General features: G+C 39.6%; 1 protein-coding gene across 5 annotated transcripts in view; it reads right to left on the reverse strand.

Moving 5' to 3' along the window:
• The window catches only part of LOC131693376 (titin), a 140329-nt gene that overhangs the window by 92963 nt on the left and 20873 nt on the right, over positions 1–26493 (reverse strand). For all 5 annotated transcript variants that reach the window (XR_009306230.1, XR_009306231.1, XM_058981141.1 and 2 more), the window contains exons 3-6: positions 4835–6527; positions 4545–4774; positions 3115–4485; positions 51–2846 (exon numbers count right to left, since the gene is read on the reverse strand). Coding sequence is in view for 3 of the 5 variants with exons in the window: in XM_058981141.1 (XP_058837124.1) it covers positions 51–2846; positions 3115–4485; positions 4545–4774; positions 4835–6527 (6090 nt within the window). In the remaining 2 variants the exon portion in view is untranslated. The remainder of the gene's footprint in view (positions 1–50; positions 2847–3114; positions 4486–4544; positions 4775–4834; positions 6528–26493) is intronic.

Genomic DNA, 26493 nt, shown 5'->3' on the forward strand with positions numbered 1-26493 from the left:
AAAAGAAATCATTAGTGAAGGCAGCTTCTTAAACCGAATCAAATAGTTACCTGTGACTTTAACAGCGCATGTCGTGACAGCCTCCCCAACCGCATTCTTCGCCTTACACATGTAGGTACCTGTGTCCTCAGCGTGTGCGTACAGAATGTCGAGAGCAACGAAACCAAAGTCGTAGGTCGTCTTGAACCTGTGACCCTGCTGAATCGGGCGACCATTGCAGTACCATTCAACCTTCATCGTCGGATCGTTAACCGGAGTGAGCGTAGCTTCCAGGTGAACCGGTAATCCTTCAGCGACGCTGGCATTCTTCAGCGGACGACCGAATTGGGGCTTCTCAGCGACAAAGTGTTCTTCGTCGGCCCTTCGTCCGTAGCGTGCGTCACATTCCAGATATTGAATCTTCTCCAGGGCACCTTCGTGCTGGGTATCACGTACGATTCCGGATCGTGTTTGTACGTTCAAAGCGATCGAAGAAGTGTCGGAACCAAGGTGATTGGTAGCGCGGCAAGTGTATTCTCCGGAGTCTTCAGCGTAGACGGTCAGTATATCCAGAGCCGCGAATCCGAAGTCGTAGGTGGTTCGGAAGCGATGACCCGTGGTTAGTGGTTGTCCATTGTGGAACCATTCGACCTTCAGGGATGGATCCGGATATGGTTCGATGCGGCATTCGTAGTGGGCACTCTGCTGTTCAACCAGGTTTGTAGGTCCATGTAACTTCGTGGTGAACTTGGGCTTCTGTGTGACTACGAATTCTTCCTCTTCTTTGCGCGAGTAACGAACAGCATCTTCCAGCTGGTGGATCTTTTCAAGGGCATTTTCGTTCTGGGTTTCCAAGTCCAAGGCTGCCTTCGACTGAACCATGAGTTTAGCCGAGGTGACGGCCTGGCCCAAATCGTTGGTAGCGCGGCATGTGTAGGTTCCCGAATCTTCCGGATTGACGTACTTCATGTTTAGGGCAACGTATCCGAAATCGTGCATCGTGGTGATTCGGTTGGATGCCTCGATTGGGACTCCATTTCGCAACCACTCAACGCGCATTTTTGGATCACCAACTGGAATCAGACGAGCTTCAAAGTGAACGGCCTGATTCTCGGCAACCTTCACATCCTTAACGGGAAGGGTGAACACCGGAGCTTGAGTGATGATCTCATCAACTTCGGTTTCTCGCTGATAGCGAGAGTTGTCCTCCAAGTAGCGCAAACTGGACAGAGCATGTTCGTGTTGAGATTCGGAGTAGATGCTCTTACGGGTGTGGACAACGCAAGCTGCAGAAGTCACGGCTTCACCAAGAGCGTTCACGGCACGGCAAGTGTACGTGCCGGAGTCCTCAGCCAGACAGCCCATGATATCCAGCGCGACGAATCCAAAATTGTTCGTTTCGGTGAAACGAGAACCAGACTTCACTGGAGCGTCGTTGTGATACCATTCGACACGTAGCGTTGAATCCGAAACTGGGATCAAACGGCACTCAAAGTGAGCTCGTTGACCTTCCTTGATCTCAATGTGCTTCAGCGAAGTGGTGAACGTTGGAGCCTGCGAAGGCATATCATCGCCATAGTCCGAACGTTGATGTTTCGTCCTTTCCTCCAAGTACTGAATCTGTTCCAGACCCATCTCGTTCTGTGTAGTCGTCAAGATTTGCTGCGATCCACGGCAGATCAGCTGGACGGCCACTTCGTCGACACCGACCAAGTTAACCGCTCGGCACATGTACGTTCCCGAATCTTCAGCGATCAAGTCAACAATATCCAGAGCAACGTAACCGAAGTCGTGAATCGGACGGAAACGGTGCCCGATGGTAATCGGGTGTCCATTTTTGTACCATTCCACCTTCAAATTGGTGTCCGTGACTGGCTCCAACTTACACTCGAAGTGGGCATGTCCTCCCTCTTGAGCACGATCGATATTCTTCGGACGAGTTACGAACCGTGGTTTCACGTTAACGATTTCATCTACGAATTCGGTCTTACGGTACCGTGAAATATCCTCCAGATATTGCAACTTTTCAAGACCTGCTGGGTACTGTGTTTCCAGGATCAGATCCTTCTTGGCCACAATTCGGACCGAACAGGACGTTACAGCTTCACCCAGCGAATTACGAGCCTGGCAGGTGTACACACCGGAATCAGCAGCGTATACACCCAGCAAATCAAGAGCAACGTAATCGAACTCGTAAGCCGGACGGAAACGATGACCGATCTTGACGGGGTGTCCATTAACGAACCAATCGACGCGCATCGATGGATCACCAACCGGTTGCAAACGGCACTCCAAGTGTATGTTGGTACCCTCGTACGTCTCGATGTTATGCAGTGGGCGTACGAATTGCGGCGGGGACATAACGGTGATATCTTCCATAACGTCACGACGCATACGTCCATCCTCCAGGTACTGCAGCTGTTCAGCGGTCATCTCACTCTGCGCATCCGTTATGATGTCCGAACGGGTAATAACCCGAACACAGGCTGAAGTATGCGAGCTTCCCAGTTGATTCGTAGCACGGACGGTGTACTCACCGGAGTCCAGCGCGGTACAGTGAAGAATATCCAAGGCAACGAAACCGAAGTCGTAGTAGGTTTTGAAGCGAGATCCGATGGTGATGGGACGGCCATTTTGGAACCATTCGACGCGCATAGTTGGATCACCTAGTGGTTCCAGTTTGCACTCCAGATGGATGTTGCGACCTTCCCCGATGGGTTGTGGATCCGACAGTGGCTGAATGAAGATGGGCTTGGACTTGCACAGTTCCTCGATTTGGTAGTGCGGTTCGACGAATTCGGTCTCACGCTTTTGCTGGGTACGCTCGACAACGTGATGCATGCTGGTCGTATCGATGACTGATCGAGCTGTAAAAGTATAAAAATTCGTACAGAGATTTTTGGTGTACCCCCGGGGCTAGATGCTGCCTTCGTAGCTGTCTACGTTTACTGAACTGACTAAACTGATCAAACCCTAACACACGAAATTAAGGGGAAAAACGAACTAGCTAGATAAACAACTGTGTCTACGTATTTCAAGTGTGCAATTCTTAGTCAACTTTACACAGAACAATGACACAAGAATAAAAGAAGGGTCATTAGTTCGGTCTAGCCTTGGCGAACCAGGTATACTTACTTTCCACGATCATCTGAGTATCCAGTTGAGCCTGACCGGCACTGTTCGTTGCCACAAGCGTATAGGTTCCGGAGTCTTCCCCGCGAACGTCCAAGATATCCATAGCAACATATCCGAAGTCGTGATAGGTTTGAATACGATTAGCACTCATTACTGGACGTCCGTTGTGATACCACTCGACGCGCATGGTCAGATCGGATTGTGGTTCCAAGCGGGCCTCGAAGTGAGCGCGTTGTCCTTCAACGATCTTGTTGGTAGCCTTCAGAGGACCCAGGAAGCGAGGCGGCGTAGAAATCACCTGTTGTTCCTCTTGAGTAGTGTGAGCATATCTGGACGAATCTTCCAAGTATTGAATCTTCTCCATGCCCATATGACTGGTTTGTGAATCAACGATAATATCCTGGCGAGTGACGACCGTCAGTTTACCACTGACGTGAGCTTCGCCCAAGGAGTTATACGCACGGCAAGTGTAGTAGCCAACATCGTAAATCGTGACCTGTTTAATGGTCAACGCGACGTAGCCAAAGTTACAGAAAGTTGTAATGCGAGAACTGGCCTCGATCGGATGACCATCTTTCAACCATTCAACGCGAAGCGTAGGATCGCTGACGGGTTCCAGACGACCCTCGAAATGAGCGAAGCCACCTTCGCGAATGTTCAATTGATCGGTGATCGGAGCTTTGAACTCCGGACGTTGGGTGCTTTCCGGAGTTTCCTCGTAGAACTTCATGTTCTGGTACTTCTGATACTGCTCCAATTGTTCTACCTTCTGAATATAGTTTTGTTGTTCGGCGATGCCCAAATCTCCCGTAACAGCAGCCTTGCTGATGACAGTAATTTGAGAAGTGCTGATCGCTTCGCCGATGTGGTTCACGGCACGCACGGTGTACGTACCGGCATCTTCAGCCCGTAGGTGCATAATATTTAAGGAGACATAGCCAAAGTTGAAGATGGCGGTAATTCGGGAGCTGGCCGTGATCGGGCGACCGTCCTTGTACCATTCCACTCTCATTGTTGGATCGCTCACCGGAGTAATCTGAGCCTCAAAATGAGCATTTCTTCCTTCTTCCAGCTGGCCCAAGTCTTGCAGTGGGCGAGTGAAAGCTGGCTTCTGATTGATCACTTCCTCAATACTCTCAGTGCGGACGTACTTGCTGTAGTCCTCGAGGTTCTGCATCTGTTCCAGAGCGGACGGGTGTTGAGACTGCTGCTCGATCGGAGGTTTGGGCTGCACGCTTAGCATCGCACGTGACTCGGCAACGCCGGTTGAGCTGGACACGCGGCATGTATACTCGCCGCTGTCCTCCAGGACGATACTCAGCAGATCCAGTGCGACAAATCCGAACTGGAACGTCGTGTTGGCACGGGAGCCTACAAGAAAGTAATCGATCAACGAACAGTTACTAGATTTGGAGAAACCTTGCACTTACTTGCTTGGATCAAGTTTCCATTGATGAACCACTGGACGTGCATCGTCGGATCGGAGACGGGCTCAATACGTGCCTCGAAGTGTACCTTACCACCCTCGACTTGAGCGACGTCGTTTAGCGGGATGGTAAACTTAGGAGGTTGATAGATACGATCCTCTTCCTTCGGAGCCACGTGCGGTGCGGCGCGTTCGACATGACGTAGAAAGATGATTTCCGGTTCCGGAGCAGGTCTACAATTAGAAAATCATTAGAAACAAAACCAAAAACACCAACGTAACCTCGCCACTCACTCCGGCTGGATGACCTTGGTCGGCCGTGGTAGATTAAGGCGGCGCTGTTCCGGTGCTGGTCCCTTCGGAGTTTCGACGAAGAGACGAGCACGGGTAGCGGTCGTACCGGCAACATTCTGCGCGGTACACTGATACCAGGCGGCGTCCGACGTCTTCGCTCGTGGGATGTCAACCGTTGTGGAACCATTGTCATCCCACAGAATTTGTACATCCAGTCCCGGGAGCAGCGGCACTCCATCCTTTTGCCACGAGATGCGCGGTACTGGAGTACCGATGGCACGTGCAAACAGACGAACTGGTTCACCTTCCTTCACGTTGACGGTGGTGAAGCGTTCGATGAACTTGGGGGCAACGACCTGTTCACGTTCGCAGACGACTAGCTTAGCTTGGGCGGCAATTTCGCCGCTTTTGTTGCGAGCTACGCAGGTAACAACACCGTGATCATATCGATTTGTACTGGTGATCATCAGCGAGTGATTACCAGCTTCGTTAACTAAAATTTTGTGCGTTGCATCGTCCGTAAGAAGTTTACCGTTGATGTACCAAGCTACTTCCGGATAGGGACGGCCAGTTACACGACAGTCGAAGCGAGCCATTTTTCCCTCGGTCGTTTCTTGATCCTGGATCAAGGTGACAAACGCTGGCGATAGAGCTTTGACCGTTTCCGATGATTCGATTATTTCATGGCTACTTCTATCTACGGCGACCTGTTCGTGGGCAGGTTCGATGGCAAGAATAGCGGAAGACACCTGGCAACCCTGTAGATTCTCGGCCAGCAAAGTGTAGTGGCCGGAATCCTTCGAGTTGGCCTGTTTGATGCGTAACGTAGCCTGCTGGTTCGAGTAGCTGATGTCATACTTGTCAGCGGACGGGATGATGCGTTGACCGTCTTTGAACCAGCTCAGTCTTGGTCTCGGATTGGCGCTTACTCTAGTGCTGAAAACAGCATCGGATCCTTCGACTAGTTTCGAGTTTCTCGGTTTCTGACTAATCTGTGGTGGTGCAGGTGGACCAAGAGCACGATCAATGGTAGTGATCAGCTGAGCATCAGTTTCGCCGGCGTAGCGACGAGTGATCGATTCGCGGAAGGAAACTTCCCGCAGCAACCGATACTCGAACGTGTCGACCTTGAACTCTTCCTCAATATGCGAGTATCCGTTTGTGTACTGCTGCTGCTGCTGTGTGGTAACTTGTTTCTGTTGAATAGTTTGCTGCTGTTCCCGTTTGACTTGTTGGAACTGCGGAGCAGGCATACCCTCTGGCTGGATGAATACCGAGCAGATTGCTTCACCAACGGCGTTCCTAGCTTTGCAGGTGTACTCTCCCTCATCGCCGGGTCCGATCTGGTTGATCAACAGCGAAACGACACCGGTGGCTGGGTTGTAACTGAGCCTGTGTTTCGTGGAATCGAGAAGTGGTGCGCCTTTTCGAGTCCAGGAAACCTCGGGCCTTGGGTTACCCTTGAGTTTACCCTCAAACAGTGCATTGCCACCTTGGGCGAAGCGGGAGTTCTTGAAGATCTGCTCGAACACTGGCGGGGAAGCATCGGCCGGGATACCGGGCGACTGCAGCACGTAACTCGGCTGGTACAGCTGCTGTGGCGCGGATGGCGTCTGCGGGGCCGATGTGATGGTCGGTGTTGGCGTCTGTTGGATGTAGCCGCCGTGTTGCTGTTGTAGTTGCTGTTGTTGTACTGTGGATGAAAGGGAGACAAAAAGAGAGCACTGATCAGATGAGGGATCTATTTTTAGGGTTTCAGCTGAGAGCGAATTTCGTAAGCTATTTTCGAGTCATGAGCCGCAAGTGCGTGGTTGATGTAATCCTGTGGTTTTTTGACGTTAGAACAGGTAGTTATCTCTAGACGAAAAGTGCAATGACATGCGGCAAGGTGTGAATTTCTAGATGTAAGAATGGCCAGGAAACAATTGCTTTATTTTTAGACACACAATAAACGTGACTGCGGATCGTAAATGTGACGGAATTCCTCAAGTTCAGTGGTACCCGAGTCAGAAAGGGTAGATTAATTTGTTATTTACCTGACACTGACGGGTGGCGTTACGAATGGTTTTTAACCTGTTCACGCAACTTTCAAACGCAATCTATAAATGGATATCTATTTTTGAAATAGTGGGTCAAGGTCATCTACTATAAATTTGAAAAAAAAAAAAATGAAATTCGATATTTAAGGAAGCATGGCAAATCCCATGCGATAACAATACTTTGTTCAGCTAAAGGCGAGTTCATTTCTCAATAGCTTTTCCTGGGGCTCGAATCTACATTTATTCACTTCCTATTCAACTCGCAACTGATCTATTTTCAGCTATGTTTCTTGACGTAATCTTCGTTTTTCTCTTGCACTGTACATAATAGAAGATCGTTTCAATTCTCTGTAATAAGTTAGAGAATTGCGCAATGAACAAATACTGGCACATGTGCGGCAGAATTTGACTAGGGTCGGGAAAACCAAGGCATTACAAAACATCTGATGTATTCGGTTATTGAAAATGATAAAACAAGAGGTGGGTTATGTCAGGAACATAACCGAGAGTTTGACGTAGGACTATTATTATGAGTATTATACCGTTGGTGGCGTGCAATATTCGTCTATGTTAATCATAGTTAAGCCTATGGAAATGATTATCCCAAAGCAATAAAACGTCTTCACGATCCAAATCTTTTATTTATAAGCAAGTAGCTTTCTAGAATTGCATTTGATTCAATTTCTTTTTTGAATGAAAACGGCACGAGCATTTCTTAATGAATTATTCAAACGGGTTTTTGAGAGCTCAGCCAGAGCTGGAAACTCATTGAATCAAAACCCATCATATTTGCCTGCTCTTGCTTCCAATATTTTGAACGATTACCGAAAACTTCAAACGAAGCAACCGCGCTGTTGTTTTGTGTATGTTTTCATTCATTGCCGATTACAACATAGTAGACGCTGACACAATACAACAATGAATTAAGGTGAAGATATGTGGAAGCCAGGAACGCACGCTTGTTGCTAGGCACCGAATCGCTTGTTTACATTGAGATAAAATGGGATTCGAAGCGAAAATTCAAACGCACAAATGAGATTTTTCGGGCATTTTCCTACGGTCATCGGCACAGTGGTCGAAAATTTATAGTTTTGTTAGTAAACGATTAAAGATTCGCGGGTGTTTTTTGCAGTGGTGTGTGATTAAAGTGTTTTTGAAAAAATGCAATGAAAATGAAATGAAGAAAAATAAGAGTGTTTCTAAAAGAAACCCTAAGTGAAAAGGAGTAATATTTTTGCACAAAATAAGAACTACATGTGGCATTCCGTCAAAAACTCGGGTTGATTGTATACAAAAATGTTCTAGCTTCCTCAAGTAGCAGTTTCGTGTCACTCCGGCAAAGTTAGTGTGCTGAGCAACGTATTTTTATATTTGCTCATGTCAGATACATGGTTAGGCAGGGGAGAGGGGTGTGTGTGTGGCGTAGGAGCTATGCTGTGGCTCGCTTAAATGAACCATAGTAGATCCTGATACAAAATATGCCATAATTTTTTTTGTTTTGTATGTTTTACCAATATTTGCAAACATTTTTCCATGTATTTAGTAATATTAATATTAATACAATTTTATGATTTTATTTTGAATGAGTCACATGGATTGATGAATGATTGAAACTCCCCAGCCAGTCTTTTTGATGGTATATCCAAGGTGCAACTGAATAATACGTGTTTACTTGCCATTAAAAAAACCGCACAAAATTCACAAAATCGGCATATGCGTACCAAACTGGAGGCGATTTACATACATAGCTATTGAAATTGACGATTTCTGACAATTTTTAGTTAGGCACGATAATTTTTAGTACGAAAGCGAATCTAGAGAATGCATTTACGTTTGGATATGCGAAATAGAATCTCAGATTATATACTATATCCATAACTAGAATACGACTCCGGAACACGATATACGATTAACTCTGATTCATCGGTAAAGAAGATCAAATTATAACAACAGTAATTGGGCTCATCAATCATCTCTAGCATAATAAAATACGTAAAAAAGCGGGGTTTTCTGAAAGAAATGGGTGCCAAACCAACCTTGTAGTAGGGATCTTGATTAAGATAGGATTCGAACTTACAACGTTTGGATTGTAGAGCAGGACTTCAGGAATCAGAACTATTTAAATATGCAGCCATCTCATTTCGAAGATATGAGATAAGTCGTAAGTAAATTCGCGAAATCGGTTTACTTATATGTGCGATATACTAAGTTTGTTGTGATCTGATGTTATTGTGATGTATATCGAACATATATTTATGTTGCTTACTGACTATTCCCACACATTGGAACGACCACAATGACTTTGTTATGCTGTTAATCCGACACTGATCGAAATAAAATACGATTAAATGTGAGCAGAATTACGATTTTCAATAATTTAAATATTTCTAGCCGAACATGTCAAATGGTCCTCAGTGCAAATGACAGTTTCTCTTTCTTTACTTTCTCTTTCGTTAATAACTCGGGCCGTTTATATGTTTGTTACTTAACTCTTAGCATAATATGCTAGTCGAAATCCGAGTTTTTCGATATATCCTGAAACAATATTGAAAAGTTTTATGATGACGCTGTAATAATCGAAAGAGAAAGTAAACAAAGAGGTGCTCTCATTTGCACTTAGGGCCACTTGACATGTTTTTGAGATTTGTAGCTACTAAAGGGCGAACACGAAATTATTGCGACACCGAAAATGTCATGCCAATTTTCTTATAATGTTTAAAATCAAACCAAAATTTTAGGGTAGTTTTATACATATATTTACTTCAAAAATCAAAAGAAAAGTTAATCGATGGAGCCTTGAGTGTAAAATTGAACGCATTTTCGCGTGATGCCCTCCATCAAAGTCTTTACAGTATCATCCGGTACCAGTTTCTCTGTTTTTTTTCCATTTTCTTAACATGTCCTTCTCGTCTTTGACTGTCTTCTTGCTCTTCCGAAGTTCCCGCTTCATCATTGCCAGTACTGCTCCACCGGGCGCAGCTCCGGACAGTTTGGCGGATTCATGTCCTTTGGAACAAAATGGACAGAATTGGCCTCATACCACTCCAAGAAACTTTTAGAATAGTGGCATGATGCCAAATCTGGCTAAAATAGCGGAGCTTCGTCTTGCTACTGCAAGAACGCCAAAAGGCGCTTCTCGAGGCACTCAAATTTGTAGATCTCGCCATTTACTGTGCCCTTTGTCACGAAAGGCTCACTCCTCAGTCCGCAAGAGCAGATGGCCTGCCAAATGAGATATTTAGAGGCGAACTTCGACATTTTCTTATTCTTAAATTTGTCGTCCACATAGAACTTGCTTTTGCCGGTGAAAAACTCCAACCCCGGAATTTGCTTAAAATCGGCTTTTATATACGTTTCGTCGTCCATCACACAGCAGCCATATTTTGTCAGCATCTTCTCGTAGAGCTTCCGTACCCGAGTTTTAGCCGTCGATTGTTGCCGCTCATCGCGGTCTGAGAAGTTCTGTACCTTGTATGTATGTAGTCCAGCTCATTTCTTTGCATTCTGGACGTAGCTCTGCGACATGCCGATCTTTTTAGCCAAATCACGGCTTGAGACGTTGGGATTTGCTTTAATCATCCGCTTCACCTTTCCCTCCGTCTTTTTGTTCTTCGGTTTCGGTTTTCTTCCAGCTCCTTTGCCGTGGTCTAACGTCATCCGCTCCTGGAACCGCTTCAACACTCTGGAGACGGTTGAATGTTCAATATTTTTCCCAACTGCCCAACTGAAAGAATTTGTTCTCTCGACTCGCGTTGGTTCACCTCCATTTTCGTTGAATCGAAAAACACGAGTTAGAGTTTGACAGCATGTAAACAATACACATAAATGAGAAAGTGTGCAATATTTGGTTGATTTTTACCCAATGGTAAAAAAGTTATGCCCTGTTGAATGTGTCGCAATAATTTCGTGTTCGCCCTTTATATGAATATAGGTTGTCAGTTCTCTATGACCAACCCCGATCGAATACGATTTAATTAGTACATCAATGCGATTCTGATTCAAACATCATATTTATATCATATTTCTATTAATATGCGATTATAAATCAAATTTCTGCAGACTAAATTCGACTGTCGTAACGATTTCGACTCTTTGTAGACATCATTAAGAGTCTTTTTCTACATTCCTTTACGTTTCATGATTTGCTGGGTCTGCGCGAATTGCAGCGGTTTCATTCTCAGCAGTCATAAAAGAGTTTCGATGCAGTACAAGAATCTTTTATCTTATTAGAACAGCTAAATTTGACTCTTCCATAACTTTTCAAATAATTGAGACTACTATTCGAAATGTACCCTTAACTGTCTGTCTTGTTTTGCAAAACCTAGAATTGCGTGGTTTAATTGAAGATACCCAATAACTGGGGATTTTCAAAGGCTTCCGTTTGACAAGTTGCACATTAAAATCAATAAATTTTCAACTCACAAGGTAAGATTCTGTATCGGAAATATATTATCAAGAAGTGTGCTATTCATATTGTTGAGAGTTTTAGCACAGTACCTTGCTGGTTCTCTCATTATATAATTCTATATTCTATAATTATGGAATGTGTTTGAATTTGTCGGATTCACCTATACGTTAAGTTTCAAATGTGGTAGACATCTACGAGTTTAGAAATTTGAAAGAAAATGATTTTATTCTACATCGGATTTAACGGAAAGGTCCTGGGTGCAATTGACTTTTCCAATAGCCTGATTCTACTTACACAAAATTGGATTAAACTAGTGTAAATAGAAAGTTTACATAATCTTTGGTTTCAGGTTTTTCTACACTCCAGGTTATATGTTTAATTTTTTGTCATATAGTCACGAGAAGTTTCACAGTTTCACAACAAATATTAACAATATCTAGGAAAAAGTTTGGAGCTTAAGCTTACCGAAGTGTCACACATACAACTACATCATACACGCAATGTTGTACTAATAATGTTCAATATTTTAGCAGAGGCAGAAAGCTTCGTGGTGAAGAACAACATGCAATACGACGTCGAATATGACAACGTTAAAACAATGATCTTCGTACATATGGACTACGATATGACTGAAAATCGCGTATACGATTTGGCACTCCACGTTAACACATATTACATTAAAAGTTTCATGTAGAAATATGGCTAAATCCGTCAAAAATAATACTAGGAGAAACTTGGTACGGTTTTACGGGTGATGAGAATACACTTGAACCAAACTATTCTTCTATGCTATATTCTTCCCTAGTGGATAATAATTTTAGGTAAAAACTATTTTTCTCCATTAAGGAGAAAATTGTTTAAAACCATCTTTGCTCGTGAAGAGCACAACATTTATAACCAAATTTGTTATGGAATTTGCGTTAAAACTTCGTCTCATCAGAATTCGACACTAACTTAGCGACAGGATTGGCGCTAGCTCCAAAAAACGAAAACACTATTTGTCTTTATGAGCAAACCCTTAGACCTGCGTGAGGTCCCACAAGAAAAGGAGTTCTGATTAAGCTGATCAATAATTCTCATCATTGCCGTGTGGTATCCGGCGGGTTGAAATCTCCCGAAATATTGCAGCTAAGAATTAACCCACTGGTGGATTAATGGGTTAATAATTGATTTTCGAATAAGTGGTAGTACAAAATTGAATTTAATGCGTGGAGTTTGCCATAATGTAAATACCCACTCTTTTTGATCAAACCGGTGATTCGTGCGAATCATCTCCACTCCTTTTGGATTTTCGATAAATCGAAAATTGAGTACCTGACTGAAACAGAAATTGGAGGAGATAAGTGGGAAGGCAGAGGATTTCCGTTTTATTGACGAACTATATAGCCTTCACTAGAATAAGGTATTCCTCTACTTTCCGTGGAATTCCAAGAAATGTTTGAAGAGTACTGATATTTGATGAGGCTAGATTTCTCTGGAATCTATAGCGAAAAAGGTTTATAAACTGGATTATGGCTTCCATTAAATCACGGTGAAAGTTTATAAACCTAAATCGGCTTAAGCTGCATTTGAATGACAATATCTCTTCGGGGGCGTTGTCGTGCTGTTATTTCAATATCCCCTCGGGGGTGTTGATATAACCGCTCAAGAAGTGTCTTTATTCCCTTGGGTGTGAAGAATACTTCCGCAATGTCTATGTTCTCTGTATGTTCATTTTCCTTATCCCTAACCTTACCACTTCCCCAAACTTTGCCATCAGTGAAATGATGAAAAGACAAATCATGGCAATGCACAAATCTTCGATTCGTTTCTGAGTAAATCCCTAGTGCTGCGTGATGTCCCGCAAGAAAAGAAGTTCTGATGCAATTTCACATCAAAGTGAAATGTTTTCTTGAGTCGATGTATTTACCCCTTGGATTAAGCGTTACATTCAGCCGTGAGGTAGATGTCGGATGGTATATAGTGAGCATTTTGCCGCCGTCGTAGTCGCTACTTCGTCATTGTAAACCTTTCTATACGGAAGGCCAGTTTCTTTTCTCTTCGTCTTAACGAAAGATCAGAAGTCTTTCGGATTTCGTCGTAAGTTTTGTTGAATACTGTTCACATATTATTTGTGCAGCAGTTTATTGTAATTGCGGTACTCATTACTGGCAATTGCAAAGGTGCACTTGAGGAAACGGCATCGGCAATTGATCATGTTGTACACTCCAGTCGATCAACAACAGGGAGTGGCGCAGTATTGCTAGTTCAGTTTTGCGAAAAATGCAATTATCCACTGCTAAAACTTTTTCATGTTGTAAGGTGCTAATGGTAGAAATTGATATTTAGGAATGATCAGGCAAACCAATCCCATTCACGAAGACGAGGTCAAGAAAACATGACTGGTGGTTCGGGATCGTTCTTGCTTGATTTAGTCCGTAGAAAGTCATCCCATCAAGTAGTAAGCGGCTAGCAGGATTGGTTGTCGTGAATAACGGGTTAGGCAAAGCGTATCCACACTCATTGAAATCACCAAGGACTATCATTACATGGTTTGCATCTGGTTGAGAAGAAGTGCGTTGTATAGAGTCTGGATGGAGCTGCGTAAAATTTCAGTCAAATCGTTTTTCTGGTGGAATGAAAACAGCTCCGATAAATTAGCTCTTCATCGACGTAGTCCAAGTAACTATAAGCATTAAGCCATCGCACAATATTGACTATACATTTGCACTAATGCTGCATTGAAACTCGATTGTAGCATTTAAAATGCACCAAAGCTTTATATTGGCATCATAAATGCATGCATTTTTCATTTTTTATTTTGACTTATGCAGTCAGACCTTTTTTTTACTTTTTAACGACACTCAATTAGCTAGAGATTACTAAGTATCCAAAGTTATGAAAATGTTGGAGCCATAGTACTCAAATGAGAGCAAAGATGTGATATATGCAGATCGGAAAAGTGGAAGTGGCAGGGTAATTATGAACGGGCTTAAAATCTTGCGGATTAATCTTTTGTCTTCTGCTGGTAGGAGTCGAGCTTAGGCAGTGTTACTACGAATCACTCAAGTCTACCAACATGTCTCACGGCAAAGACATACTTTTCCCTCTTTACCAACAGAACCGACATATATAGCATTACCACTTTCTCTGTATACGTATTTAAAGCTGATATAACGCGTACATGTTTCAAGGATATTTAAAGCATGTAGGTTTTACATAAGCATTCAGTTCCATTATGGTGCAAATATACAGCCGATATAATGCTATGGACAAAAAAAGAAAAGTTGGTTTTGAGATATTTTATAGTATTTTTGATGCACTTTCGAAAAAGTAAAAATTTAGCTGCTACTTTTTGCAACTTTCTGAGCTATAAGTCATTGAAAACTATCATTTTTATTTAAAAAATGACCGTAACTCGATAACGAAAATGATATCGATTCACATTCTTCAGCAGAAATATGCGCAATGAAAAGTACTAAAATTGCTTCATAGAGAGTATGAAGATAGACTAACTATTTAAAAAATTATTGTCAAAAACTGACATTTTCAAGAACACCCTAAGTTAAAGAAGAAAAATAATTACAACATGAAAACCGATAGTGTTATAACTTTGATGCCTTTGAAAATGTTACTTGAAAAATATTTTTCTACAACTTTGCTGAAGTAAGTACCTTCCTATACCATTTAGATCGAAAAATAATTTTTCGAAAAGAATGTTCGAGAGGACCACCCTAGTTACATTTTGATTTAAAAGAAAGCTAATTTAATTTCCAAAAATATTCTCGCAGACATAATTTCTCTAAAATAAACGGTTTGGAAGTTTTTTACCGAAAAACCGCCCTTGTGATCCATAGTGCAAGGCATGGAGTGGGCGTGGCGTAGTCGGTAAATCGATTGCCTCGTACGCAGTGCACCTGGGTTCGGGACCCCGCACATTGGGTTAGAAATTTTTCACAAGAAATTTTTCTAACCCGAATAGGCGAATGACCTTAAGGTTAAAACCTCTATAATCTAAATAAAAAAAATTACAATGCATTAAAAGGTAGTCATTTATGGTTCCAAACAGTATTTTTATACTGTTCCTTTTTGTTTATCATACCGAAAAGGAAACATAGAAAATCGTTGTAAAACCGCATTGCAGAAAATGACAGCCATTCTAGCTTTCTTATGGTATGACTAGTGTCAATATCAGGCTTTGAATTTTAAAATTTGTACACTAGTGCTATATACCAGCATTTGTACCGCAAAAAACGGGCTGTCAATTTCTGTAATATTTCGCATTTCCTGGCACAATACTGGCATTATATCAGAATATATAGCTTAACCTTCCGGCAGTCGCGTTAGTGCACTGAGTGCACGCTGCTCTGAACATCTAGCGATATCGTCTTAGGGCACCAGCGGCTGCTCGTTCAGTGGGCCATAAGCGCGACTTCCGGAGGGTTAACGGCTTTTTAAAACTGCCCTATATGTAGATCTAAAGCAGATATTAGGCTACGTTGTAGTGCTGATTGGTTTCTTGGGAGAAATCTTCGTCCAAACAGTTTTAATGCATGATGAACTATCCACTAGACCTCTCCACATTTTGAAAAAGTTTTAAAATATACATCGGTCAGCTTAAATTTTTTTGTTCTAGGTGTGAATTTAAGAACTTTCGTCAAAAATGGCTTAATTTGGACACCTCTAAATGTCTCCAATCAAAATCGTGTTTTTGCTATGTTTCCGTAGGAAGATTACTTACACTCTGATTTAATAGGCCCTACATGCCCACATATCAACAAAGGTTGTTTCTTAGACATACCTTAACATGTTTTAACAGGTGAACATAGCTCTAATCGCAATAGAAAATTTGTTAACTGGATTTTTATATAGAAAAAAATACCAAAACCAAGAAAAAATACTGCTAATTTTCCTAGGTTTTGATATACTTTCTACATAAAAATCCAGTTAACAAATTTTCTGTTGCGATTAGAGCTATGTTCACCTGTTAAAACATGTTAAGATATGTCTAAGAAACAACCTTTGATGATATGTGGGAATGTAGGGCCTATTAAATCAGAGTGTAAGTGATCTTCCTACGGAAACATAGCAAAATTGAGCTGACCGATGTATATTTCAAAACTTTTTCAAAATGTGGAGAGGTCTACTATCCACAAATTCACAGGAGGCAAGTGCGGAAGAATCAGCGATCAAAACTCCTCCACCGCGACATTTAATTCTGTTGCTATAAAATTCCAAAAATATCAACAAATTAGTTCCGGGAAAAGTCTCTCAAAGAACCCCTGAACTCTCGATTGAGGATGCAAGTATAATGATTCTTCTATTTTATAGCGAAGGTTTCAGTAGCACATATTTGCCATATGCCATTTGCGCTTCAATTGAAGTTTCAATGGCAGTCACAATTAGTAGAGAGGCGGTGGATAATTCAGTACAGTCGAGATTCGCTGGTTGGACCACACCCTCTGTCCAACTAACGAATTTGATTCACTAGTTGGACCGAAAATACATCTGCTCACATCTCTAATTACTGTCAGTTTGATTGTCAAATTGAATTTGACACGACATTTTGACATTTAGATGTTTTTAGTTGGACAATGGTCCAACTTACGGAGGTCCAACTTAAAAGCGGTCCAGTTAAAAAGTGATCAACCAGCGAATCATGACTGTATAGTGCACACGTTTCGTTTGAGTGATCCGTATTCTACAAGTAAATTGATCTAACTACATTTTTGCAATGTACATTTCAAATAAGAATGAGTTGTATTGAATATCCCAAGGTACCTTTTTCATGATCAATGGGTCTAAAAACATATTTATTTGCAAAAAATTCCATATTTGTAATTTCCAGAATGGTCATACCTCAAAAGCCGTTTCTAAGTTTCTTGGGACACATTCAATTACTTTAAATACTTATTCTGATGATTTGAACCATTTCTTTTGTGTAGGACTCGGCTTTTGTGCTATCGACAATAAAATAAGCACCAACAAAGCCTAGACACTTCACATTCTTTTATATTTACTTTATTACAAATGAATATCAAGCTTTTTGCGTAAGAATGTCAGACAAAATATTTTTTGTCACCAGAGGCGGGCCCAGCGTAGTTGGTAAATCGATTGCCTTGTACACAGCTCACCTGGGTTCGATTCCCAACCCCGCACGTAGGGTTAGAATTTTTCCAAAGAGATTTTTCTAACCAGAAAAAAGTGGCAAATGACCCTAACGTTAAAACCTATATAATCAAAATAAAAAAATAGTCACTCTTTTGTATTGAACCTTCCCATAATGCGTTGACCTTTTGAGAGCAAAATAAATATTTTTTCTTCGGAAATCTGTGACCATTTTTAATTTTCAAAACAACTTAAACGTTCCAGATTCCTAATAAACCTATCTAAGGTCCTTCAATAAAGTAAGAGAACCAGATAATCTTAAAAGACACCGTCAGGGAAAGGAGATCAAACAGAAAAGAATGTAAACATTGGACAGTGCATTAGTTAGCATTGGGTAGTCAAATAGAGCAATTTTCACAAACATTTCAGTATTTTCTAAAACAATGGTTCTCAAGTTCGTTTGATTCGGTTTCTTCATTTTCTTTATTTACACACTCAATCCGAATTGGCAATTTCCCAACATCCGTGTAGTCAGCAAAAACAGAAACTGATATTTCAGTAAAGTGAGATTTGTTTGCGGATTTTCGGTGAAATATTTTCCGAGTCTCAGTTACCAAATGTCATTTTTACTGAGATCTCAGCAAAAAAGTTGTTTACTGAGATTTCAGCTGTTGAAATTTCGGCAAATAATGCGAGCAAATCCGAGATTCGGCAGAAAAAGTTAAGTGTGTAAATCCACATCATCATAAAAATTTATTTCGTTCAATATTCTTTTTATTAGTTTTATTTATTATATGGGGCATTCCACGCAAAATTTGCCACAAAAATTTTTTGTGCCCAGATCAATTTTTTTCTCGGTTTAGTAGTCAAAAATATTCGATACGTATGATTTTTTTTTCTTTTTTTTATTGTATGAAATAGGAAAATCATTTTTCTTGTTGCCGTAAAAATTTGGGAGTGGGCAATTAAATACTTACGGAGATATGAATGTTTCAATCGCGCCTTGCGCGCGTAAAACGTACCGCCACGCGCTTCGCTCGTACTCAGGTTTGACTGTATGAGATTTTACACACTACCGCGTTGTGTAAAACACACTTTCAATTAACTTCATTATTTATTAGAAATAAATAAAAATAAACAATAATAATTATTCAACGGACTGACTTGATTTTTTATGAGGATGCATAATATGTGTAGCCAGTCGATGAACCACGGAAAACTGAATAAAAAAATTCTCTCATTATTTTTAAGAAAAGTGAGTGAATTTTACATAAAAATATCAGATTTTTCGGATGTAATAAGGCTATTCCATTTTTCAAAATTCAAATCATTTTAAAAAAAAATTTGTTCATCGAGTAAATAATAGTCCAAATTTTAAAAATCTTATTGAATTTCCTGTTTCAGTCAATTTTATCAAGAGTTATTATATTCACCGTGGCGCTCCTCGAAGTGGAAATGGTTGGACGTCTACTCTTGGAACGCTTGTGTGGTTCTGTGTGACTGCAATTTTTTCTCGTACATAATGAATGTATAAATAAACCTTAACAATACAAAAGAGGTCCATTGTTGCCTTACCTTCAAAATCGTAAACCAAAATCACTTTCGGTTTAAACACTTTACATCAGACGCCCCCTAAAGTAAAACATACACAGCTAATGCGTTATGTTTGTTTTAGATTATTATTGTTTTATATTCAATTTTGTAGCTAATTTTATAATATAAAACGATTGTGAATATCGTTGCATAAGATAATTTTTAAAATTATTAAAATATGATATTTGTATTCTGGCGATAAGTGATTGCTGAAGAGAGATTCTTACAGTTCTGCAAAAATGTTGAACGAATGCTTTTTAAGTTTCTGGCGCTTTTTAAATCTTGTTTTCAGTTTAGTTACCTATCGTTTCTACGTCGTACTCTTAATTCCATTCTTTTTGAAAACCTTGAATGTTTGCATTTATTTTTCTGATGGTGTTCGTCTACATTTTTGAAATGTGAAACGTTGTACTATTTTTTTTTCACCACAAATCTGACTGCATTCACCCCACACAGTGACATTTTTGCACAACAGCCCATGGAAAAGGTGCTTGCGACGAAGCCATTATTTGTCGAGCCAGTTTACAAATGATCAATGATGATCAAATGTCGACCGCAACTGAGTCGTACGATGTGACAAGGAACGCTTCTTTGTCACGCAATGTTTAAAAGTTCAAATCTCAGAATAACATAGGAAACGTGCCAATCGAACCAATTTATTCAAATGCAAGAGCAGAGAAAAATCCACAGAATTGTTTCGAAAAATGCCAAACCATACCTGGACCACAATCATTTCACTATGTTGAGATGAACGTGGACTTCAAATTAAAACTGAAGATCTTTTCTTCCTGCGACACTTTTGAACGATTAAAACAATATAAATCTAAAATTAAACATACATATAAATGCAATAAATAGTAAAGTTAATTGCAAGTGTGTTTACACAACGCGCTGGTGTGTAAAACTTCATACACCCAAGTCTCAGTACGAGCAAAGCGTGTGGCGGTTTGTTTTTCGCGCGCAAGGCGCGATTGAAAAATTCATATCTCCGTAAGTATTTAATTGCCCACTCCCAAATTTTTATGGCAACAAGAAAAATGATTTTCCTATTTCATACAGTAAAAAAAAAAAAGAAAAAAAAGTCATGTCGATTTGTTTTAAACTTTTCAATATTTTCCATGAAACCAATACGTTGAGTAAGTATTGATATACTTCATCCGAAAGCTGTGAAAAAGGCGCGCATTTCATGTCTTGGGCACTTTTTGGTATCTTCTTTACTTTTGACAGTACGAGCGATTGAAAAAAGTAGGTTTTTTTCAAATGGTGAAATTCAACACAAAAAATCTCTAAAGTCTCGCCTACTATGTTGAAATAAAAAAATACGTTTCGAATATTTTTGACTACTAAACCGATAAAAAATTGATCTGGGCAAAAAAAAATTTTTGTGGCAAATTTTGCGTGGAATGCCCCATATACGTTTCATTCATTGGATTCATTCTGATCAGTTTATCATTGTTTAGTTTATTTATTCATATCATTCATTTAACTTATTTTATGTTACTGTTTTCATTATATGCATTTTATTATTTTTTTTTCTGTTCAAACATTTTATTCACTTTCTTCATTTTAATAATCTCATTCATTTTTTCAGTCACTCATTTTATTTTATTCATTTGATCTAATATGTTAATTTCACCTCATATATTCCATTATTTTTTGATATTGTCTAAATTTTCGTTATTTGAGCTCCACTAATTTGATTCATTTATTTTAATCATTTTATTTATATAAAGAATGATTTATTGATTTTGCCATTTTATGAATTTGATAATTTTTATTTACTTTATGAAGTTTTTAATTTCTTTGAGTTCTGCAAACTAATAAATGATCTAACAGTGGTATATGTAAGAAATGTCTCATCATACTGCTAGGGGGCGTGTTCAGTCGATTTTTAAGCGGAGGAGAAGTGTTGAATTACCTAGCTACTTATACCACAGCGGTCGAACATAAAAGATATGGTGGACTAAAGTCAACAAAGTTTTCAAAGTTTCGAATAATATTGTTTCTAAGTTATTTTGGCACTATGAATTCATTATAACAGTTCTGGAGAAAGTCTCATGCGTACCGTGGCTGAGTATGGAAAATACTAAAAGTATTACCAGATAAGATAACATGTGGCATTAACTAATCTCAAATTAATGCAATAAAATCGAAAACAGCTATTCGATCAAATAAATTAATCATCAAAACAGCTACATTAAATCCAATAACGGAAAAGGAAAAGTTTTAAAGTAGAAGTAAAGCAAACATGTACATAAGCACTTTAACCAGAGCAATAAGTTAAACCTACTGCTTAAATTACGCCCATAAACATCGTAAATATTTGGGTCACTGTTTCAGTAAAATAAAATGCCAAAAAAGGCGAACCCATTCTGCTGGACCAGTTTCACTGCATCACCCCAAATGTAATTCGCTGGCGCTTACTCGCAGAGACAAAGACTTCCAACTGAACATTTCATCTAATAAAACTGCCATCACCCGAACGGGCGCTTGTTTGCAATTTAATTAAATTATTAGCTCTCCTCCAAGTGGAAACACCAAAAGAGGAAACGAAACACACTACTCCACGCGTGCATCAGCTTTATCCGGACCGACGCACGACGCTGAGTGGAGGAGTGGCAATTACTTTACGACCGGTGGCGGTCGGGGCGCGTTGGTGGAAAACCCCCGCATCGAGATTCACCCGGTTTGGCGAGGTGATATCTTCAGGCACAAATATTTACCCCGCAGCTGGCTGGCGCCGTTGGTTGGCAGTGGATTATAGAAAACTTGATTTGATGGGCTTTTCGCTTCAGAAGTTTTCGAAAAGGTACAATATTGTTGTAGCTAATATCATTGTAGTGAAACGGCACTCCGTTGCCCGGAGGAGGAGAAAAGAGGAGAAATTAGCCATCGCGTCGGTGGCTCGTTCATCTAACAGCCAGAGCAGAGCCCCTTTCAGTAGCTGCGCCGACACGACGAGGGCGTACGGAAGCGGAAAATTAATGCGTGAAAATGGTCATCTCCAGTGGGTCCGCTTGATGGGTCTATAGGCACACAGGGTTGTGTTTATAGATTATACCCTGATGCATATGTAGCAGTGAAAGGAGAGCTGTGCATCAAATAGCGCGGAGTGATGACCTGGCGCGGTAAGCCTCGTTGCCTTTGGGCGCGCTGCCGTTGCGGTGCTGGTGTTCAGTCAACTGTTGAGCTGCTGATGATTGGTAACCGACTCGCGGGGGGGGGGGGAATGGAAACTGATCGTTTCGGATGAATCCGTAATGGACGGTGAGAAAAACAAAACGAAAATTAATTTTCCGAAACTAATAATTGGGTATGGTGGTGCAGCTGCTGGTACAAATAACATGGCAGCTCTAGCGCCCTATACCGGTGTGATAATCCACGGTAACGAAATCGAAAACGTAAAGGTACCATTTAATTGCATAATCACTTTTTATGGATTATACATGTCTATTTCATTATTAACGATCATAATGCGGAACTTTCGATACAGAAAAATTACTTCCTATCAATTTAAAATATTTATTAATTTATTCCCGTGAAGAAGCACAAATTTCAAATATCAAATAAATCATAAAACAAATATATTCAATGTGTTTCCATCGAGTTCTTCGCACGCAATTTACCAGTGCGTGTGGAGATTCTTTTTCGCGTAGTGGAGCATTTCGTCCATTCACCCGTCACCACAACTGTCTTGTAATCGAGGCTTGCTTAGATTAGTGTCCACGATTGGTGAGGACTTGGGACGGGACGTGCAAAGTGAAAAATGTCAATGTCACCGTAAAGCGGCGATCAACCAGGTTCCTCTTGACGATTTTCATTTTCTTGAACCAGGTAAATTACGGCTATATCAAAGACGATTGTTTGGTAGACTTGACCGATTCGTAGTAACACTTCCCAAGCTCGACTCTTTCCAGCAGAAGACAAAAGGTTAGTCTGTAAGATTTTGACCTCGTTTCTTATGATCCTGCCACTTCTAGTTTTTCGATCTGTATATTTCACATCCTTGCTCTCACTTGAGTACTACGGCTCTGAAAAAAGTTAATGACTTTCTCTTCTTAGTAAACTATAGCTAATTAATTGTCGTTAGAATGTAACAAAGGAACTGTGAATACATTAGTAGAAATAAAAAATGGTAAAACTAAAAACATATTTTTTAAAGTTTGTTCAAACTGAAACGATTGTGTAAACGGCGGTATGTAGAATTTTGATATTTTCAACAGATATGGTTATTGTTGTTTTAGACAGCTGATATAAGCGATATCCGTAAGCTACACGATTTTCGACATAAATCTGAACCACATCTGCAAAAATTTATATCTCATCGGTACAGCGTATCGTCGATTTTTACCTGAAATTATATCGCAAGCGGATTCTTCCTGGCAAAATAATAACAATCGATCCAGATAGGAATGTGAGAAAGAATTCTGTATCCCACGTTGAACAGCAATAGAGGCATTTAAGAAAGAACAGTGGTTTTATAACGTAATCCTTCATTTTAACATGACAGGAATTCCACGAAGATACGTCCGAAAATAATTAAAATCCTGACCGACCATCTTAGATTCCTCTGAAACTTTACACATTTCATCGGCATGGAATATTAAACATTTTCCATAATCAGTAAGCTTATTTTGACTCAAGAGCAATTTTTTAAAAGGGCGTAAACATTTCTAAGTGCATTAATTTCAAAACAATTTTGTTCGATTACTGTATTTTATACAGCAAAAGAACAAGTTTCAGAGAATGAATATTTATGTACGAAAAAATATGCACTGAAAAAATGTTGTGTCATTTTTTACAAAAACAAAAATTTGTTTTAAAAATTTAAATTAAAAAGAACCCATTTTTTCTAATATTTAATATTTTGTCAATAAAAACCTCACGAGAAAAGAAACATTTCGAATGTGATTTTATGATGGAGAACTTATTGGTATTTTTTTTTTTCTAACAATAACTTTATGTATGTTTTTTTTTAATTTCATACTAATTGACTTACAACACTATAATTTTATTACAGAATATAAGTCTCATTTTAAATCAAAATGAATTTAACAAAAATCTTTCAAAAATGCGATAGTTTTCGAGATATTTGGAACTTCGTTCCCATAAAAACAGTTATTTCGTGTGGTTATGCCCTTTTTAAAAGTTATTCGCGTTACCCGATCATAAAATGTCAAAAATCTAAAGTTTATCGTTTAAAGACGTAAAAGAAACTTTTTCAGTGTATTTGGATCATGGAGAAACTTTCAATAAAAAAGTTTTCCTAACAACAACTTTTGACATATTTTTATAATTCGTACTATTTGCAGTCAAATATACAATTTTCTTTTTGAATATGATTCTAAACGCTATTTTAAATCAAAATGCTCATAACAAAAATTTTCTGAAATGTTGTAGTTTTCGAGATATTTCAAATTTCGTGTTATCAAACCAATTCTTTTGTTTTCTTGCGACTTTTTCAGAAGTTATTCGCATTTCTCCATCAACAATAATGAGTCTTTCTAAAGGCCCATAACATTTCCTGTAACTTTCTCTTTGACATCAAGGTGATATTGTAAACAATTTGAAAGCTATACGAAATGGGTATTGCGCGTTTCTGCGACTTTCGACGAAATAGGAGGAAAACACAATTTATTCCGAAGCGCCATCTGGCGGGCAGATAATCCGCAATCAATAGCACGCAAACACGCTCCATAAAAAATGCCTACTTTGAACAAATTTTTAGAGCAATCGGTTAATCCGTTTGGGAGTCTATAAATCATATACATACGAACATTGACTTTTATATACATACACAACAAAAACATTTGAATTTTATCGTTGACGTAATTCCAAACTTGCCACAATCTAACAAACCTTAATTGACGAAATGACGAAATGTAACCGTGTTCTGTTTAATTTTACATGAAAGATGTACTTTCCATGCGCAGTGCCATAAATTTACACCCTTCAACATTTTAACGCCATATGTGGAGTAAAATTATGTGACTCGCTAAATTCAACGACATGTAAAACTAAAATCAAACGTAAAACTATGTCATTTTGGATGCTCGTATATCGTCGCTGTTGTGCTATCTTATGACAAACGCTATTTTGGGGGTAAACTGTGTTATATATGCTACATTACTAAACTGAAAATTCTCTACAAAATGTTATTTTCAGAATTTTGAAATTCTGCTTAATTACTGAGGTATAGCGAGAAAAATGATGAGAAATTAGCAGTTTTTTCCCCACAAATCACTGTATCTTGAGACTGGTTCAAGTTTTGTAGAAGTTTTAGATGTTTTTATATGTAAAAATTTTTGATGAACATAAAGGAATAATAATTTTTAAAATAAAAACGTTTTTAATCCACCTAACAGTGTGATGAGACATTTTTTATAACTTTTATCACTCTCTCTGATATTATATCGATTGAGAATATTTAGAACTGATGTTAAACTGTTAAAATATTCTTCCATTTCCTTTATCTAGTCTGATAGCTATTTCTGATTATATAATATAATTAAAAAAAATGAATTTTTCACTATGCTATATTTCACCCTAAGGAGGAAAATTTGGTAAAAACCAAAATTTCTCACTAGGGTGAAAATTTGTTGATAAAAACCAGTCTTTGTACAGGAGGGCACAAATCCTTATTTCATACTTAGTTGCGTTTCGGCTTCGCCTCATCAGAAACCGACACTAAATTATTGTCGGAATAGATTGGCGCCGGCTTGAAGCAAATCCCTTAAAACTAAAACACACTTTGTGTTTCCATCGAACGACTGATCAAACGTGATGTCCCGTTCGAGCAGAATTTCTGTTTATGCCGATGAGACATAGTGAAGCCGAAACTTGTCTTGGCTTAGCAGGCCTATGCGAAAGCACTATGCAAGCCGGCGCTAATCTATTCCGACAATAAGTTAGTGTCGGTTTCGGATGAGGCGAAGCCGAAACGCAACTAAGTATGAAATAAGGATTTGTGCCCTCCTGTACAAAGCCTGGTTTTTACCAACAAATTTTCACCCTAGTGAGAAATTTTGATTTTTACCAAATTTTCCTACTTAGGGTGAAATATAGCATAGTGCTTTCGCATAGGCCTGCTAAGCCAAGACAAGTTTCGGCTTCACTATGTCTCATCGGCATAAACAGAACTTCTGCTCGAACGGGACATCACGTTTGATCAGTCGTTCGATGGAAACACAAAGTGTGTTTTAGTTTTAAGGGATTTGCTTCAAGCCGGCGCCAATCTATTCCGACAATAATTTAGTGTCGGTTTCTGATGAGGCGAAGCCGAAACGCAACTAAGTATGAAATGAATTTTTTTATTTTAGCATATTTGCACCTTTAAGGTAAGAAAAATATGTTCATGAAAGGGTTTACTCAAATTCAGCCTTATTCGTCTGCTAGAGCCCATCAAACATATTTTCATATGAGACTGACAAAATCGGGGGCTAATCAAGTGGGGTCTTCACTGTATTGTAATAAATAGGCAGTATTCGAAGAAGTTTCGTGTGGACGAGTGTAGAACGACTTTGTTTCTACTT

This window comes from Topomyia yanbarensis, chromosome 3 (genome assembly GCF_030247195.1).
Source record: "Topomyia yanbarensis strain Yona2022 chromosome 3, ASM3024719v1, whole genome shotgun sequence".
In the NCBI taxonomy this organism is placed as follows: domain Eukaryota; kingdom Metazoa; phylum Arthropoda; class Insecta; order Diptera; family Culicidae; genus Topomyia; species Topomyia yanbarensis.